General features: G+C 36.5%; 1 protein-coding gene across 1 annotated transcript in view; it reads left to right on the forward strand.

Annotated features, from left to right (window-relative positions):
* Fras1 (Fraser extracellular matrix complex subunit 1) overlaps window positions 1–20,444 on the forward strand; it is a 424,900-nt gene that overhangs the window by 273,743 nt on the left and 130,713 nt on the right. The window contains exons 28-31 of the mRNA XM_076864881.2: window positions 175–259; window positions 2,877–3,203; window positions 13,059–13,212; window positions 20,197–20,375. Coding sequence (XP_076720996.2) covers window positions 175–259; window positions 2,877–3,203; window positions 13,059–13,212; window positions 20,197–20,375 — 745 coding nt within the window. The remainder of the gene's footprint in view (window positions 1–174; window positions 260–2,876; window positions 3,204–13,058; window positions 13,213–20,196; window positions 20,376–20,444) is intronic.

The following is a 20,444-nucleotide window of genomic DNA, read 5'->3' on the forward strand; positions in this document are numbered from 1 at the left end:
GCATCTTACTATGTCATCTTTGGTAATTTCTGTTTACATTTCAGGTATTATATTACTGTGGTGGTTTGATCCAAATTTTTACATACATATAACCTGAAAATATTTTTGATCCTTATCTTTCTACAGAATAATTTAATGATGTATTTTCTCATTCTTTTTGGGGGTACTTTTTAGGAAAGGTTACTTTTCCTTGAAAATTAGTGACCAGCAGTTCTTTTCTGAACCACAACTGATCAACATACAAGCGTTTTCAACACAGGTAATAAAAATACTGAGCAGTTAAAAATTTTACATGCTTACTAATTCTCAAGAACAAATTAAGCCTTCTTTCAGTTTTAGCAAAATGATTGAGCTATATTAATCTTAGTTTTATCATGAAATGCCTCTTGAGTAATTTTTAGTACTTTCGATAATAACATCAACAATAGCAATTACTAATGCATGTATAGTTCTTAGTGTTTCACATAAGTTATCAGTTGATATATACACCAATCTCATGACATACTGTTATCCCCAGTTTATAGATGAGGAAACTAAGGCATAAGGGGGTTAAATAACGTGTCTGTAGTGTTGTAGCTAATAGTCAAGATCTGTGCCCAGCAGACTTGGTTTCCGAGTCTGTGGTCCAAACCGTTATCTTGTGGTGACTTACTTTACTACACTGAACCTGACTCTAGTCCTGCAGAATAAAGCTGTTCCAGTTGTGAAGACTTCCCTTATTCTTAGGTAAAAAAGATTATTTTACTTAAGTATTTCTCTCTCAAGGGTTTAGAATCGTCAGTAGTTGGAGGATCTTACATCAGCTCCTACATGAGGTGTCAGTGTGGTCGTCAACCAAACACAGATCTGAGGAAATCTTGGTAGAAGCTGTAAGACACAGTGTAATGGCCCTTCACACTCATCTCTTATCACTCACTCTGTCAAGTTGTACTTATGTGTCCAGAATACACACGGCGGTAGAAGCTCTGAGAACTGGGCTTGAGGGACTGAACAGCTAAAATGTGCTAAAACAATAGGAAGATGGTGTGTGTGTGTGTGTGTGTGTGTGTACACATCATTAACAGCAAGGACATGATGTTGAGAACTAAGACAACCTAAATATCCAGACCTTACTATTGCATTAATAGTGATTCCAGGAAGGACACTAGATTATTGTTTTTAACTCATATTTTTATCTTTTTGATCAAAAATGAAAAAAAAAACATGAAGAAGTGACTGCCACATGGTGTTAATAACCCAACTCAGTTCTTCTTAATGATATTATCACGTCAGGGATAACTTGAAGTTTAGGAGTGATTAGAAATTAATCCTACTTAAGTGTGTAAATTTTGTTTTAATTAATGCTAATACATGTCATCTCTGTAAATATAGGTCAAAGGGCCAAATTCAGTCTTAGGAAGTACTGGCTTAGGTGTTCCTTAATTCTTAAACATTTTGCTTTGACCTCTTCATTTGGGCTAATATAGTTACTCCAATGAATTAGCAGGTAACTTTCTAATCTGAGATGATGAATTCCCACAGTTTTTTGAGTTTTGTCTGTTTTCCACTTTCCCTAAGCGAGTAGATAATGAGGGCACATTTTATTTATGTATTATATGATAAACTCTTCATTTTAACTTTTTAAAGTGGAATTTTAAAAAGAAATTTTAACTTATTTTTGTTCCTTTAAATTTTGTATTATTTCAATATAGTCTTGAGCCTCCCTGAAATTTTCTCATGTAACTGAATTTAGTCTATTTATGGACTTTGACATCACCTCTGACCTTTCCTCTTTCAGAATATGAGGAGCCATTCATTCCCACATATAGACTCACAGCTTTAGAATTCTCAGGAATGTTGAGGAGTAGCTACCATCTAATTTTCCACTATGTGATTATCATAATGATGCATTAGTTAGACATTACTTTAATGGAAATTTTAATTTCTGGGAGGCCAGAAAGGTGCTTGAGTCATTTTTTTTTTTTTTTTTTTTTAAAAAGCCATTTGGAATAAAGAAGACAGTATGTTGAGAAAAGTCTTAGATGGTTCAACTTCAAATGGTATTAAAAAAACTAAGAAAATGTTTTCTTTGGCTTCTGGCCTCGTTGAGTATATGTGTATGAGTTTTTTTCTGTTGTGACTCACTAACTTTTTTCTTCATGAAAGAACATTTTATCTGCTTACTCAATTAGTGGGGGGAACCAAACAATCTCAAGGAAAACATTAAAGTTTGCTATATTAGCAGTGTTGTACGAATTAACCAGGTGGTTGCCTGACTCATCCAGATCATAATCTCGTGGGCTTTCTAGGCTGAACTGGGATGGGACTCTGTCAAGATTTGAATGGGAGAACTTGAAAAAACTTGCTGGGAGGGACCAGAAATAGCATGACTTCAGAAAGCAAAAGTGCCTTACTCTGACTCAGCATATTGCATAGTGGCCTAGAGTGAAGCACTTAACTCCCAAAGGCGAGTTCAAAAATTCTATAGCTCCTGTTAGTCTTTATTGAATGCAGATAACTGACTGGCCTTCCTGGTACTGAGCTGATTTCATTAACAATGTAGAGGATATAATGCAAATCAAGAGAGCAGATGAAATAGAAATTTAGAAGCTGGAAGCCCTTTTTGATTGCCTCTTATCAAGACTATGGTCTTAAATTGACTTGAGAAACCTCCAGAGTCCAGAGATGTAAAGTATCTGCAACCACTGTTCTTACTATGACCAGCTGCACCTCTGACAAATGCTTTTGCCATGGTATAGGGTTATTACTTTGCCATAGCACCTACAGTTTCTTAAAAGGCATAGAAATATCAATCAGGTTGCCACTCTGATCCACTGAGTTGCCCTTTCTTTCCCTAGTAAATGACTATTCTTCCCTGCTTCCCTTCAACTCCACAGGCCCCATATGTGCTGAGAAACGAGGTTCTCCACATTAGCAGAGGAGAGCGGGGAACCATCACCACCCAGCTCCTTGACATTCGAGATGATGACAATCCCCAGGATGTGGTCATCGAAGTACTTGATCCTCCACTTCATGGCCAATTGCTCCAAACTCTTCAGTCCCCCACAACCCCTATCTATCATTTCCGGCTGGATGAACTCTCCAGGGGCCTTCTCCTCTATGCCCACGATGGCTCAGAGAGCACATCTGATGTTATGGTCTTGCAGGCCAGTGATGGACACTCCTTCCAAAATATACTGTTTCATGTGAAGACTGTGCCCAAGGTGAGTGTCATTCTAGTTTCATTCCTTGCACCTAAATATGAAGTTCGCTGATAATATTTTGCAATGCTTATAAAGTTAGGATATGGGTAGTTATTCATTTATTCAAGCATAAACTATTACATGGGTGCTCATTAAGTACCTATTATGTAAGTAATATATTTTGGCAGTAATATATAGTAATATATCTTGTTAGGAACACACTTGATCTCTATAAATGGGATGATTTGCAACTCTTTTTGTTGACCTACTCCTGTAAAACTGTATTATTATTCACTGATCCTTTTGTCTCCTGTCTGAGAATCAAGGCATCTTGGTATTTGTCTGCCCTTCTAAAACAGCTCATGGAATGAGAAACCCTTGGTCAGTAATCTTAATGAATTAAAGGGGAGAGTTTGGCCATCCTGTTAGCCTGTGAGCCCAACTGAAATGGGATAAAGGAACCCTCCTTTTTGGTAATCATAAGGGTCTTTGGCCTAGGGGCTAAAAGTGTGTTTATCATTCTGAGTCACTGATGTGTCACCTTATTTTTTTCCTATTTCCATGAGTGCTGGTATTATTATTTACTTATTATTTTTCTTTGAAACAATTTGGTTTGTGTGTGTGAGAGACCCCATTCTAACAAATTATATTGATACAATCATGATATTATCCATGTACTACATTTTTGGATATTACAAATGAGATGGTTATCACACTTTACGAAACACTGAGCTAACCTATGCTAGATCACATAGTCTGTTGAAAAATATTTTCAAGTCTGGGCATGGTGGTGCACACCTATGATCCCAGTAGCTGAGGCGGCTGAGGAAGGAGGTTCACAAGTTTGAGGTCAGCCTCAGCAATTTAGTGAGACTCACAGCAACTTAGTGAAACCCTGTTTCAAAATTAAAAAAAAAAAAAAAAAAAAAAGGCTTAGAATGTAGTAGAATATAGCTCAGTGGTTCAATCCCCAGTACTCCTCCAAAATCTTCTTTTCAAAATTTCAAAATTTAGTGATATTTCACTGGAAGACCTTTTCTCAATAGCATCCTGAGTGCCTCTTTTCCATGGCAGTAGTTTAGAAAACACATTTTTTTTTTAAACTTTTCATTCCAAATATCACCACCTACAGAGTTGTCACTAGTGATTAGCTTGAGAGATTGACTTGCTGAGGACAGTTTAAAATCACTTGTCACTTTCTCACCAATGATCACTCTAAATTTGCAGCGGAGCCTCCTGAAGGGAAGCAGTTGAATCTAATATGGTCTGCTAACTAGTTTCTCGGTCTCTTGTCTCATCATTTTCAGCTGCTGAACACAGTGATGGTGGGGAGCGAGAGAGATGGGAGGACGTGAACGTGGCTGATTAGGAGATGGAGTTGGCAGATGGCCACCTCGTAGCTAATCCTAATTATCACTCTCCTGCAGTCACCCTGGGAGATGAGGTTTAGTTATGAAGAGATGAAGTCTAGACAGATGCAGAAAGTTTCTCCCTTCCTGGTTTTTTTCCAGAGGCAGTCCTAGATTTCAGTGCAATCCTCGTGGCCACCTTTCCTATGGTGGTTCCAGTCTCCATGTTGGGAGTTCAGTTCATTGTATTACACAATCATTTTGTGTGGAAAGGCTCACAGCTGAGGGGCATTTCTAGGATTTTAGCTGCATTGACTAACAAAACTAATAAAAATAGAATTGTCATCCTTAAATGAGATAGAAGGCACAGAGGTTTGGAGTCCTTGAAGTCCTTGTAACTTGCAAGTCATGTGTTTTTAATGTGTCTGCTTGTGATTCCTAAATGGAGTGTGGGTTGGCCCTCTCCCTTCCCCCTTTCCATCTCACCATCTCATATACTGCTGTGGTTATGGATCCATGACGTCACTCTTAAAAATGAAGAGGAACAGTGAAACCAGTGGCCAGAGCCCTCACATGCAACAGGATATGCTAATAAACTTGAATATAATTTGATAATATTATACAAATATTATCAAATTATTATCCCTTTAGAAACTCAGAATCTTTTTCCTTCTACCACTTCTACTGATGCTTATGCTATCTTGCTGAAGAAGATTAAGATAGCAACTATTATGACCTTATTTCTTCTAGAGGAAATTCTATCATGAGTGGAAGGTTTTTTTGTTGTTGTTGTTCATCTGTTTGTTTTGTTTTTAACATTTATTGGACACTAAAGTGTGATGTGAATTGTTCCTTTTGAATCACAGATTTATTCTGTGATATTTATACAATTATTGTTAATTTTCCAAAAGAGGAAACTAAAGTATAAAGAAGTTTGACAACATTCATTTGTATAAAGGTGCTTAGTGCTGGGGCTGTGATTTCATTTCAAGTGCATCTGCCTCCTGTGTTTAACTATCAGACTCTTTTCTTTCTGGCCTTTGTTTTTCCATGTTTGGGTCATACATATTCTTATTTCCTACATGGATAAAATGAAGACGATTATTTAGTCATTTTCTTAATGTCCTGTCCAACCAGACTGGGCCTCAAGCCTCCTGGACTCTTCCCTTTGGACTTAACCACAGCTTATTACAAGCCAGGCTATTTATTATCAGAAATCTACTGGGCACAAGAAGAAAAAAATGACCTTAGTTGCTACTGCTTCCAGTAGTTATGCAGTCAGACATGATTGGTTTCATTCTGATAGCCATTTTGGAAGACGGGCATGAGAGATCTTAGCCTGAGGATACTTGTATGTTAAGTTTGGAGAGGGACCAGTTATTGGCTGATGTCTAGCTGGCAGCTTAAATGAAATGGCCAAAGGATTTCAGTTTAGTGAATGGATGTAGTTATTAACCCTAATATTGTTCTACAGAAGCTTAGCCTGTTTCTCTATTCCTTCTGAGAGGAAGGAATTGAAAAAGGAATCTTTGTGAGAAGAGGGACTATTTCAGTTTTAGTGTCTTGAGCCCAGCATATTATAGGGGTTTGGTGCATTTCTGTGGGCTGGGTAGATGAATGACGGATGCAAGGGCCTGAGGGGGCAGGTGCCTGTGTCCCTGTCTTGCCATAGGTTTCTGTGTTAGATGAGAAGCACCCCAGCACTCTGCTGCCTGAGGGGAGACTCACCGGGCACTGAGTGGAGGAGCTGTTTGTTCACCCTGGTTTTTCAAGTTATATACCAGTTCCCCCAAACTTGGCCTGGCAGTGAATAAACTTGACTGCCACCTCCAGGCTTGTACTGAGCTGCTGAGGAAATGGAACCAGGATTGATGCTGAAACATGTCCAGTTAGAGGAAGGAGGCAAAAAGAAAGAAAGAAAAAGTAATAGAGAAAAAGCCCTGCTGAAAAGGCTTTCATTAATTGGGTGGATTACCAACCCCAAGTCTGCTAGAAAGATGATTCCAAAGTAATTCAACATCCAATAAGGGCTAAACTGGCCTGGGGAAAGAAGTCTGGTGGGCTTCTTTCTACTGCTGGACTTTCAAGGAATTATCTGCTTTCTCATTAATTAAGGTGCCTGTGGAAATCATGCCTTTTTTCTATTCTGATAATAAATCTGATGATCTTTCTGACTTGTTTATTGTTGTTTGAATGGTTGTTTTCTGCAGCCGGGTAATGCTTTAATGTTAAAAGCCCCCACTGTCATACTATGCACTGGATTGAAAATTCTATCCTGGTGGGCCATTTCTAGCTGTGGTAATGCCTATGGGCAGCTACAAAGCACTATTGTGTTTCCCCTCAGTTTCGTCAATGACTGCCTTTCATTGGTGGTCTTGCAGGGATACAGTTAGTTTTGATAATAATGACGTTTGTAAGAATTACAGTTATCAATGGTAAAAAAATGTTTATTTGTATGAATAAGAGCCTGTTTCCCAAATAAATAAATCCTTGCCACATGTCAGGGTTTTACCTTTTGGAGGGAATTACCTTAGCCTGTTTAATTCAGTGTCTGAAAAAGTGCATGCTCAGAAACATTTTGTTGATATAAATATTTACATCAGTAGAAATCTACCTGAAGCAAAGGTCCTATATTTCTGACCTGAAGCAGCAAGCCTCTGAGGCTCATGCCCACCTTAACACAGAAACTTTCAAATTAGCTTCCCCTCTTTCTTCCTGCTGATAAATTTGACCTTATATCTGTCACACCACATGCTCCTTCCCTAAAGTTCACAAAATCCTACTAGATTAAATCTTAAAAGTGATGGTATAAATGAAATCTTACAAATCAAAGCATATTTTTACAGAGTAAGTAAAATGATAGAGTCACTTTATATCCAACTTTAGTCATTTTCCAAAGAGTGAGGTTTTTAAAACTTTGTCTTGCATATTTTAGCTAGGAGTTGGAGTACACTATCATTTGAGCTGAAGTTACATCATTGATGTAATTTTAATTTTTAATTTATGGGATTGGGAGCTTTCATTTTGTTTGTGAGATTTTTTCCCCCAAAGGATGGAGGCTTATGCTTTTACTTCTGGTTTGAAACATTAATATTTTTACTCAAATATAATAAATATGTAATGGCTAAATTTTATTACCAACATTTGCTTGCCTATTGTTCTATGAAATGAATTAGAAGAACTATTTAATATAAAGCACTGTTTTAATCACGCCCTCAATTTTACTTGTTGAACTTTCATCGCCTGCTAATGTACTCTGGAGGATTTATCAAACCTCATTGGGCAGGAGATTATTCAACTAGTAATATAGCTAATTTCTTGAGCTGACAGGGATATATGAGCCAATGTGCAAGAAAAAAAAAAAACCTACAAGGAGACAAATTCCAAAATGTCAGAGCCACTGGAAAAATTAGGTTAAAATTTGGCTTTGGGGACACTTTACCTATAGAAAAGAACTTATAGCCATCTGTTCTCAAATATTTCCTCACCCTCTCCCAGAAGAAAACAAAACAACAACAAAAAACATCATCATGATGAGTGGGAAGATTTGTATTTCTTTGTCTTAAACTACTTTATTGAGAATGATTGGTAAGTAAAAACCTCTCTGTATTTAATATGCACAACTCAGTGAGTTTGGAGATAGGTACACATCCATAAAACCATCATCACTTCAGAGTCATAGACACCATCACCAACCAAAGTTCCCTCCTGACCCTTTAATGTTATTACTTCTCTTTATGGTAAGAACATTGTACCTAAGATAGCTCCTCTTAGTAATTTTGAAGTCTACCACACAGCATTATTAGCTTTAGGCATTATGCTATATAGATCTCAGAATTTATGTCTTGTAGAACTGAAACTTTATGTCCTTTTTACTATTATCTCCCTATTTCCTGTCTTGTAGCTTCCATCAACTGCCATTCTACTCTCTGCTTCTATAAGTTTGACTGTTTTAGATTCCATATATAAGCAAGATCATACAGTTTTTTCTTTCTGTGTCTGGCTTATTTCACTTAGCTAAATGTCCCCCCAAGTCCATCCAGGTTACAAATACAGGATTTCCTTCTTCTTTGAAGCTGAATAATATTCTGTTTTCCCTTGTGATTTGATGACTTTTTTTTTGTAGTGGTATACATTGATTCCTTTCTCTCCATCTTTTGTGTATCTACTGCAGACTCTTTTGTGACTACCATGAGGCTTATAAAACATCTTATAGCTGTAATAGTTCATTATAAGCTGATAACAATGTCTCTTCAATCACATACAAAACTCTTTGTATGTGATTTCACGTATCCCTGTCTCTCACCATTTTGTTATTGGTATTATAATTTATATCCCTGTAAGTCATAAATCCATTAGTAAGTTTTATAGCTATCATTATTTTTAATAATTTTTTCTTTTAACTTTTATACTAGAGTCATTAATTACCATGACTGTATAAATAGTAGTTATGTTGTATGTAGGGAATAATGACTAGAAAAGTTTCTACATGTTCATTATACACATGATTTTTTTTCCCCGGGATTTTTTGTCTGTAGTTGGGTGAATCCATATTTTTGGAACCCATGGATACAGAAGGCCAACTGTACTTTGCTTTAGCCATGTTTTCTACTTTCATGTATTTTCATGTTGCTAATTAACTTTTTTTTCATTTCAACTTGAAGAACTTTGGCATTTCTTGTGAGACAGGCCCAGTCATGATAAATTCTGTTGGCTTTTGTTTGGGAAAGTCTTTATCTCGTCTTAATTTCTGAATGACAGCTTTGCCGGTAAATTATTCTTGGTTGGCAGTTTTCATCTTTTAAACATTTTGATTATCATTCCACTCACCTGGCCTACAAGATTTCTGCTGAGTGATCCACTGCTAGTCTTCCAGGGTTCCTTGCATGTGATAGGTGATTTTTCTCTTGAGAATGTGCTTTGATGAAGAGTTTATGTTCAATCTATTTACAGTTCTTTGGGCTTCGTTAATCTGTATGTTCATTTCCCTCCCCAGATTTGGAAATTTTTCTGTCATTGCTTCTGTTTTGTTTTGTTAATTTATTGAGATGAAGTTCACATGAAATGCAATGAACTATTTTAAGGTGAATAATTCAGTAACATTTAATGCATTTATAAGGTTGTACAACCACTACCTAGAGCTAATTCCAAAACACACCCTTCCCTCCAAAATGAAACCTTACACCTGTTAGAGTAGTTATTCCTAGTTCCCTTGCCCCCTCACGCCTCCACCCACAAACCCTTGCTAAACAACAATCTGCTTTTTGTTGCTATGTTTTTACCCACTCTGGATGTTTAAGTGGAATCATAGAGTTTGTGAATTTTTGTACCTGACATCACTTAACAACTTTTTAAATTTTTTTTATTTGTTCTAAATAGTTACACATGACAGTAGAATGCATTTTGACACATTAATTATAAATGGAATTCAACTTCTCATCCTGGTTGTACATGATGTAGAATCATACTGGTCATGTAGTCATAGGGTAATACGTAGGGTAACAATGTCCGATTCATTCTACTATCCTTCATGCCCCCTCCCCTCCCTTCACTCCCCTCTGTCTAATCCTTTGCTTCTGAAGGGTGTGTTTGTGGTATACAGAATTCCAGATTTTGGGGGGGTTTCTCTCTCTTCTTCTGAGGGGTGGAGGGTACTGGGGATTGAACTCAGGGGCACTCGACCACTGAGCCACATCCCTAGCTCTATTTTGTATTTTATTTAGAGACAGGGTCTCACTGAGTTACTTAGCACCTCGCTTTTGCTGAGGTTGACTTTGAACTCTAAATCCTCCTGCCTCAGCCTCCCAAGCCACTGGGATTACAGGTGTGTGCCACTGCACCTGGCTCATTATTTCTTTAAATAAGCTTTTTGCCCTTTTCTCTTGGAACTGAACTGTACCATCTTGAAGAGGGTGATATGGATTAAATGAAAGATTTTTTCTTATCCTTTTCAGTGTTCCACCAAGGTGCTGAAACCTTTTAGCTGGACTCATGGGCTTTGATGAAGATAGTTATCTGTGGATGGTAGTTAAAATTAGGTTTCTAGGGCTAGGTGTGTAGCTTAGTGGTAAAGTGCTTACTTAGCATACACAAGGCCATGGGTTTGATCCTCGGCACTACAAAACATTTTATAGGGTTTCTTGGGCGTGGGGGATAAAACCTCCTATTCTAACATCTTGTTGACATCCAAGAATTGTACTTCTTATCCTTAGTGTCATTTCCATTTCTTTTTAAGTACCAAAAGCAATAATTCAGAATCGGAGGCATATATACTATTCATTTTAAGCTTAAATATTCTCAAAGATCTACTGTGAGCCACTCTAAAGATTATAGTCTCTAATCTGAAAATAGTTCTTGGTACTTGAGCATGACTGCACATCTCTTGGATACTTTTTCAAATGTGGATTCCTATTCAGAAGGTCTGATTCAGAAGATCTGGGGTAAGGGCCAAGATTCTATGTATCTTAAGTTTCTAGGTGCTACTGTTATCTAAGCTCTGAGTTACAAGTTGTACTATTTCCTAAATAGTTACACAGGAATAATAAAGACTTGTATTGATAAAGTACAGTCAAGACAGAGATGTAGTAAAGAGCCATCTGGGAAATGTGTGCTCTGGTTCCAGTACTTACCTGCTTAGAATAAAATAAACAAACAAACAAAAAAACTGCATTGCCTATTTAGTCCAGTAATGTAATATTATTGACATATAATTGATCTCTATTACCAAAATTAATATTGACTAGGCTGCTTCTATTAGAAATATTCCTTGCAGTTATGAAACCTGTGTCCCAGTGTGTCAGGGCATTTTAAATTCTCTTGGAGTTAGAGCCTTTTCTCCCAGAATTCTGGTAGACTATATGCAAAATTACTGACATACTTTTGATGTTTCCGTAAATAGCATGCTAGATCCATTGCGAAAGAGAAAATTCTCTGGGATTTTGCCCCTGAGCACAAATCAGCATAGAAAGTGCCTTCATGACTGTTCTCTTGGGCACCATTTGACTCAGTTTCTTGATACATGTGGTGAAAATGGGCATGACTGACTTCTTAGAGGTGAAATGCTCAAGTGCCTAATAATTGCAAAAGAATAGCTGTTGCTTTCTCTTCTGAGTGTTCTGCTGAGTGTGCTGTTTGCTGTGTTGTTTATTGGCATATCCAGAAACAACAACAATAATTTAGAAAACCATTCTTTCTGAAATGTCCTGTTTTACAATATCAGATTCACTGATTTTTGAAGTACAAAAACAAATGGAAAACTGGACCTTGGCAGCCACTAATCGCATTCTGTGGAAAATGTCAATTATGAGGTTTGGGAAGAGGGTGTACACCTTGTAAATCAGGAATGGCAGCACTTTTTAATGACATTAGTTTAGCAATTAAAGTGGTGGCTTTCTTGAGAGTGCTCAATAGGTGATTTCTTCCAGCCAGCTACTCTCCACTTTTGGTCGCTCACTTTCAATCAACCATCAGGCTTGTCCATTTCACTCTGTGTGTGTTTCTCGAATCTGTTTCGAACTATTCGTTCCCATTGCAATTACCCTCTTACAGGCCTTGATCTCCTCTCCCCTGAGCCATTGCAAGAACTTGTTAAATGATTTCTCCAGCTCCAGATTCATCCCAATGCTAGTCACCTCCATCTCTTGCCCTTGGAGGCTATCTTTCTAAAGACAGGCTGATCATTCCATCAGTGTGATCATTCCATTTCCTTCCCTGAAGACACCTGTTTTCTTTCCAGTGCTGATAAGATGAATTGAGACTTTTAGAATAGCTTCTACTTTTTAGTAGCCTTCCAGAAGACACTCTCACTTTTTATCCACCCTTCCTCTGACTTCCTCAGCTCTACTGGAGCCAAACAGTTGGACATTGATCAAACACAGTATGTTGTCTCGCATTTTTGCCTTTGCTTAAACTGGGCCCTCTGCCTAAAATCTGTTTCACTACTTCACTACTTAGAAAGCCCATTCTTTTTGTTATTCAGAAATGAATGATTCTTCTTTAGGAAATTCATCCGGAGAGTTCCTTCTTCTATGGCCTCATGGCTCCCTGCTGAAGCTTCTTAAAGAGCATCACTGTGAAGCGTCCTAATTATTTGATAATTGTGTGTCGCTCCTTCTGAAGTTGAGATCTTGCTTTCAAACATTGTTGCATATTTCAGTTCTGTAGCAAAGGAGCTGGCATAAATAAGTACTCAATAAATAACTCTTTTGAATATAGTGGATGGTGAGAACAGAAGGGCAGATAGATGAAAAAAAGAAGGAAAGAAATAGAGAGAAATAAAGAAATGGAGAATGATGTAAATTATTGGCTCATGAAAAATTGAAAAGCAGAATATAGACACTTATAAATGTATACATGCCTATATCACACATAATGTATACCCATGGTTCATACTATGACTCTAAACTATAAATCTCTCTTTCTTATCAGATGATCTTTTGCAACAAAACGACCTGATAACTAGTGCTTTTCAGTATTAATGTGTTCTTATTATGCTTGGTTCCAATTCTGCCCTTTTCCCTTATTCTAGAATGATGGAGCACTTCGGCTTGTAGCTAATTCGATGGTATGGGTTCCAGAAGGGGGGATGCTGCAGATTACCAACAGAATTTTACAGGCTGAAGCTCCAGGTGCCAGTGCTGAAGATATTGTCTACAAGATTACACAAGACCACCCCCAGTTTGGTAAATTTTTTTTCTTTGCATGGTTTCATCTCTGTATTCAGCAGTCTAGGACTTGCTTTTGTACAATGCCATGAGCAAGGTTGCAGTTCCAGTGAACTCTCTAATTTTATACACCTCTCTTAAAAGCAGAGCAATTTCCACACCTACCACACTGCACACATTTGCTAGGTAGTGAGTAAATTTTTTAAATACATTATATATAACAGCTAAAGCTTAATTTAAATTTCTAATAACTTAATTTTGCACACTAGAAATCTGAGATGAACCAGCCTGTTAATAGTCAATGACTAATTAATGGATGTCAGTTAAATTTCAAAGGTCAGGCTCTCAAAGTCTACCTTATTTCGTTCTCAGACCATCACTAGACTTCTTGATGTGAATTTTAAAAAGTATATTTCACAGAAACATTCTTCAGCATTCACTACTGTTACTTCTTCCAGCAAGATAGAAAAATACAATAACCAGAGAAATTGCCCATTGTCATTGCCTAAAAACGTTGGATAAAATGTAGCAAGAATGGTAAGGTGTTCATAGCTGAGCAACTAAGATTGTAAAGCATTCATAGCCGAGCACCCAAGAATAAAGAGAAACTCCAGGTGCCAGCAGCGAGGAAGGCACTGGAGTCAGTGTGCGAGAGCTCAGGGTACAGCTTCCCTGAGAGGGGCACTCTGTCTCAGGAACCTGGGAACTTAGGAGTTAAAATTCATGCACAAACAGGGAGCTGAAATTAAGACCCCGCCTAAAACCAGGGCTCTGGAAGGATGGTCCTTCACTTAGAGAGACAGAATAGGAAAGAAGAGGCTCATCAGCACAGAGACCTGCCTTTCTCAGAATAGAGCAAAATGTCTGCTGAGAATTTAGAATTTCGAGCCTATTTCTCCTACAGATCCAGGATTAAATTAAAATATATGCCTTGTGCACAACACCAAAAATGAAGACTTTATATGAAAATTAATCTAAGGCCAATGACACTTCTTGAGTTCCTTGCAGGAAGTATAAACCACTGTAACAAGGCCTACTCTCCACTAGGACTCTCAGATCAATCTACTGAGGATTAGTGCAGAACCCAAAACCAAAAGACACAGGAGGACACAAAACCAAAACAAACAAGGTGATTAAAACCCCAAGAATTTCAAAGAAAGGAACAATCATTAAAAACTATGAAATAGGTATATTTAAAATGGTTTAAAGACCTAAAAGAAGGAGTCACAACTGAAAGAAAATTTCAAAATGCAGTATAAATAAAGGAACAGATAGTGGATTTGTTTTGTTTGAGGTGGGGTCTGGTGTTGTTTAGGCTGGCCTTGAACTCCTGGGCTCCAGGTATCCTTATGAGTCATCTTCCCACATGCTAGGACTACAGGCGTGTGCCACTACACCCAGCTTAGGCAGATTTTTTTTTTAAGTACCTAAATTGATCATCTAAAAATGAAAATTATATTCATAAAAACTAAAAATCCACTTGGCACATTAAAAAGCAGAGAAAGAATAATTTTTTCCCCCTCTGGGTTATCACATTTTAAAAATTATGCATTTTCTGTAGTGAGGAAAAAAATTAACTCTAGACAATTTGAAAATAATTCCAGTGTCCACAGACATTAGAAAGCATAATCTTATCAAGAATTGATATTATAATTATAAAACAGTCTAGTTGAGATATAATAGAACTTTATGATTGTGAAGAAGGTAACTGTACTCCCTTGGGCCATAGGTTTCTTTGAGAAATTAGGTCAGATCATTTTTTTACTTCCTATTTAAATAATTTTAGACTTAATTGAAAAGTTGGAAAAATAATTCACAGTTCTTGAATACTTTACCCATCTTCTCCTAATGTTAATATCACACATGACCATAGAGCAGTTATTGAAACCAACAAATTTACATTAACTATCTATAGATCTTATTCAAATTTTGCCAGTCTTCTCACTAATACTATTTTTCTCAACCAATCCAGAACTCCAGCTTGCATTTAATTGTCATGTCTCCTTGGCCTCCTCCAATGTGTGACAGTTCTCTGCTTCTTTTCTTTAATGACCTTAATACTTTTGCAGAGTACTTGTTAGATATTTATAGAGTGCTGCTCAGTTTGGGTCTGTCAGGTGGTTTTTCTTTATTAGATTAAGATTATGCTTTTCCCCCTTTTTCAGTGTACTTTCAGAAGGTGCATAATGGTCCTGTCTTATTGCTGGTTAACTTGGCTAAAGTGATATCTGCCAAATTTCTCCAATGTTGTTACTGTTTTCCCATTTGGAATTAATAAATATCCTGTTCTCATCATACTTCCAACTACTAATTTTAAGCTAGATAACATTTAAGTCCTTTTCATCTCTAAAAATCTAAGACTCTTGTATTAAATTCTCTACCTTTATCTTGATTATTAAAAGCCAAGAGCTAAGCCCCCAACTTTCACAGAAACAGCCCAATGTTTCATCAAATATTAAACAGAACAATGCTGAATTAAATTGCTTTAAGCAGAAAAAGTTTGCCATTTCTGCTTAATAAATGCCATGTAGACTTTATTGTGATCCCTTTCTTACTGTAACTCTCTTAATTAACTTCTTCCTGTGAACATAATCTTTCTTTGTGTCCAGATCTCACTACTAATAGTAATCAAATCACATTACCCTTGGGAACTATTTAAGAGTGAAAAGAGTGGTGGGAACTAGACACCTGTCTACCTTCCTCCATCTGTTCAGTGAGGTGCATCTGTGTAGCCTTTACCTCCTTGGCCCCTGGCTACTATGAACTCCCTTATCACTTCAGAAGGTTCAGGTTGGACTCCAGGCATTTTGTGAAGAGTTGACCTTGGAATGCAAATAAATGTAAATTTTTTTTTCTATAGTATGTGCATAAAGGGCCTGAATTCAACTGCTCCCAGATTCACCACTATTTTAAAATAAAGATTTAGATGAGTTGATTAATACTTGTACTACTTGCTACTTCATAGATTTGAAAATAAATTTAATGGGATAGTTTTAACAAAGTACCTTGAACATCATTTGAGGGAGAATCTGACTTAATCATACTGCCAACTCTAAATTATTCATCATAGTATAAGAAAATTATTAATAGAAATTATCTCAATCCCAACATAATTCATGGAGTTCCAAATGAGATTCTAATCCGTAATAGCTATTAAATTTTCTCTTCAAAATTCTTAGTTAAAATATAAAATTTGATATACAGGGAATCCCAAATGGAGATGATTTTCAGTATTTTAAACCTGTGTCATATCCTTGTAAGATATAATCATAGAGGCAGAGGTGAGGTACTACAGAAAAGGTTGTTTCTCTGGGGAGTGATATTGGACAAATTATATCATTATATTATATGCATGTATGAATATATAACAAATCATATTATTATATAATATGATCAACTATAATGCACTAATAAAAAAATGTGGAAAGAGGTAGGGGAAAAGGGTGCCTCTTACCACTGTGTGGTGACTCTCACACAATACCAGTATTTCTCCTTGTCCACTCATGAGTTTGTCACCAAGGTTTCTGTATTAAACACATCCAGTACTGAACTCTTTGTCCTCCCTCCAACCTGCCATCCTCCTGTTATTATATTTTCACACATATTATTCCATAATATTATTACACTACTATTACTTGAGTGATTTTTATAGAATGAATTCCAGCCTCTCTACCAGGACTACCAAGCTTTATAGACTTTCTATATTCTGATCACACACATTATGTGTTCTAAATCAGCTCATGCCATCAGTGGTAACCAGTCACCCAACCTAATAGGTGGTTCTCTTAGACTCCTTCTTCTTTCTCCACAGCCACCTTTGTCAAGTTGAATTGCTTCTGTTTCTCCAGTGACTTTTGTATCTGCATATTTCTTTCCAGGCTTACCTCTGTTGCCTTAATTCAAGCCCCATCTCTGCTTTGGGTTTTGCTGAAAGCAGCCTCATAATCACTCAAACTGTCCATATAAATGTTAGTTACTGTTGTTATTTTTCTGTTTGTTTCTAGAAGCATTATTTGTTGCTACAAGAAATTTGAAACAACATAAAGACACATAATAGAAAAAAACAATCTTAAAAACAGTTATATAGTATACAATATGGGAAAAGTGAACCAACTAAAACTTCTTGCAGCTCATAAAGATTATTCAGAGCAAAGTCACAGAAGAATGCATACAGTATGCTTCCACTATGTAAAGCATAAAAACATGCAAAACTGAATGATGGATTGTATAAAGATATATTCATACCCATTTAAAATAAAAAATGAAAAGCAAATAAATAACAAACCAAAATTTCAGGATGATGGTTACCTCTAGGGATCACAGAGGGCTGTGGATTCAGGGAAAAACACACAGGGGTCTTAAAGGATTACTAACATTCTATCAATTAGAACTCTTACAAATATTTTAAATGGACTTAAATAAGCCAATGGACAATAAACTGATTATAGGTGAACAGATAAAAGACACTGACTAAATTTTATGTATTCATCATTATATTAATCTTCTAGTATTTTAATTTTTTCACACATATTATTCCATGATATTATTACATTACTATTACTTGAGTGCTTTTTATAGAATAAACCCCAGCCTCTCTAAGAGGACTACCAAGCTTTATAGACTTTCTATATTCTGATCACACACATTATGTGTTCTAAATCAGTTCATGCCATTCACCTACTGAGAATCTCCCAGTGGTTCCACTTGGTTGGGGGCTGATCTTTAGGGATAGGAACTGCATCTTGCTTATGTTTGAATCCCCCTAGTTTCTAAGGGCCTCGTTTAGTAAACAGACCCATTGGGTTCTACTTATTGCGTTGAATCTAATGAAATTGGCCAATATCCTGTGATTCCTGTCTATCTGTATAGCATGGTAGAAACTTTTATATGAAAAAGAATTTATTAGGCCTCATTAGGAAAATTCTGCATTACTTTTCTATTAGAAGGTCAAGTAGCTAAGAAATCAGCAATTGAGTGTTTTCTGTCCCTTCTACTCGTCACATTTGCATTGTGGTGATTTCCTTTCAGAATATTTTCTGGCTGTATTTGCACTCATAAAAAGTCCACATCCTGGGAATTCATATTAACAGCACCTTATGAACAAAATTTGAGTTGGGAGAGTGGTAATGGAATTTTTGACTTAGGTACAAATGAAAAATAATATAAGAAAGAAAACTAGAGTGAGTTGATTCCACACCTGATTCTGTAAAGAAGAGTAGTGATCTTCTTCTTATATTTCAGTATTTCATTACCATCCAGGACATTATGCTCATTTTAAACTTGAATTTAGAGCATCTAAATATTAGAATGAGTGTTTTCTTTGACTAAGAAAATAAATTTCTCTAGGGTAATTAAAATGTGCTACCAATTTTTGGAGAAAAAAAATGTGCTGTCAATTGCCCAATATGTCTGTTTTAAGAACTCGGTGTTCTCCTACTGAATGTTTTAAAAATAGACAAATAAACACAAAGACGTTATTTTTCTTCTCCACCTCACACTCTTCCATGCCTTTCACTATCAAAGATGAAAGGATGGCTTCTTTCAGATTTATTGTTAGATGCCTTTTCGTGTGAATATCACTTATTTTCAGCAGTTCTTCTATTTCGGTTTCACCTTCATTTGAAGGTATATTCTTCTTGTGAAATTTTAATTGTTTCTATAACACCTCTGTATTTGTGATCTCACTTTAAGACAACAGTAGCTTCAGGTGAATAATAAGCAGTAAAAACAGATTTGGTGGTGTTTAGAGTTATATTTTCTTGCTTCAGTCCAAATAAAGTTTAAAGAATGAAGGAGGAGAAAACGTGATCAGTTATTTATCAAGATTAATACTAATACATATAAACAAAATACTTTTGATTGATAACAGAGGTTCATGACCAAGAATATGAACTTCAGATATAAATCCTCACTCATTACCTTATCAAATGTGTGATGTCCACTGAACTTCTCTGAACCGAAAGAACTTCATCTGATGAATTAATTCATGGAGATTCATGGAGATGATAATAACATCATTTAGAAGTATTAAATAGAAATTACAGTAAGGATGAGCATTTGTGAAGTGTTTACTGAAAGTTGAGCATCCCTTATCCAACAGGCCGAGGCCACAAGTATTTCCGAATTCAGATTTTTTTTTTTCAAATTTTGGAATATTTGCATATCTATAATGACATGTCTTTGGCATGGGATCCATGTCTAAACATGGAAATTCATCTATGTTTCATATACACCTTATGGACATATCTCAAAAGTAATTTTATACAGTATTTTTAAAATGTGACTGCATTTTGACCATGATCCATCACATGAGATCCAAAGTGGAATTTTCCACTGTACCATCATGGAGATGCTCTAAAAGTTTTGGATCTTGGAGCATTTCAGATTTGGATTATTATTTTACAGATTTTCACATTACAAATGCTTAACCTGTGTTATCCTTATTTTACCGATGAAGAACAGTGACTTACAGAGCATAAGTAACCTCATGCAGTTGGAAGTGGTGGAGCTGGGTTTGAACCATCACATAGAGTCTGGTGCCTGCCATATTTTTTCTAGTATTAGCTATTTATTTTCATTGAACAGAATTCTCCCAAGAGCATCTTTCACTGAATGTTTTCTAATTTTCTATGGTGTTTTTATACCAACTTCTTGGTTAGAAAATTGTTGCACAGAAAATTGTATATAGAAATGAATCCATCCCATGCCTGATGTTTGAGTGTTTACAGCCTACACTAACTACTATTTGGGCCTCCTTTAAACAACTTTATATGTAAATTTTCCTTGGTTCTTTTAGCTGAAAGGCTGGGAATTCTATATCTAAAGATGAATTTAGTAATATCTGTTGAGTTCTGTATTAACATCCTTTCCTTCATCTTAAATAAAAACAATCATTTATTTTTAGTTAAAAAAAAAAATAAAAGAGAAGGATGGGGAAGGAGGATAAGAACTCTTAACTTACTCTCCCCAGATCTCCTCATTGTGTGTCCTCTGGTATCCTAGGGGAAGTGGTCCTTCTGGTGAATATGCCTGCGGACAGTCCTGCAGACCAAGGGCAGCACCTGCCTGATGGGAGGACAGCAACCCCCACCAGCACCTTCACCCAACAGGACATCAATGAAGGCATTGTGTGGTACAGGCACTCGGGAGCCCCAACCCAGAGTGACTCCTTCCACTTCCAGGTATCCTCTGTTTCTGAACTCTGCAGAAAGCCTTCACCCTCATTTATAAACTTGACCAATTTTCTACAA

The sequence above is a fragment of the Callospermophilus lateralis genome, chromosome 8 (genome assembly GCF_048772815.1).
Source record: "Callospermophilus lateralis isolate mCalLat2 chromosome 8, mCalLat2.hap1, whole genome shotgun sequence".
NCBI classification, from domain to species: domain Eukaryota; kingdom Metazoa; phylum Chordata; class Mammalia; order Rodentia; family Sciuridae; genus Callospermophilus; species Callospermophilus lateralis.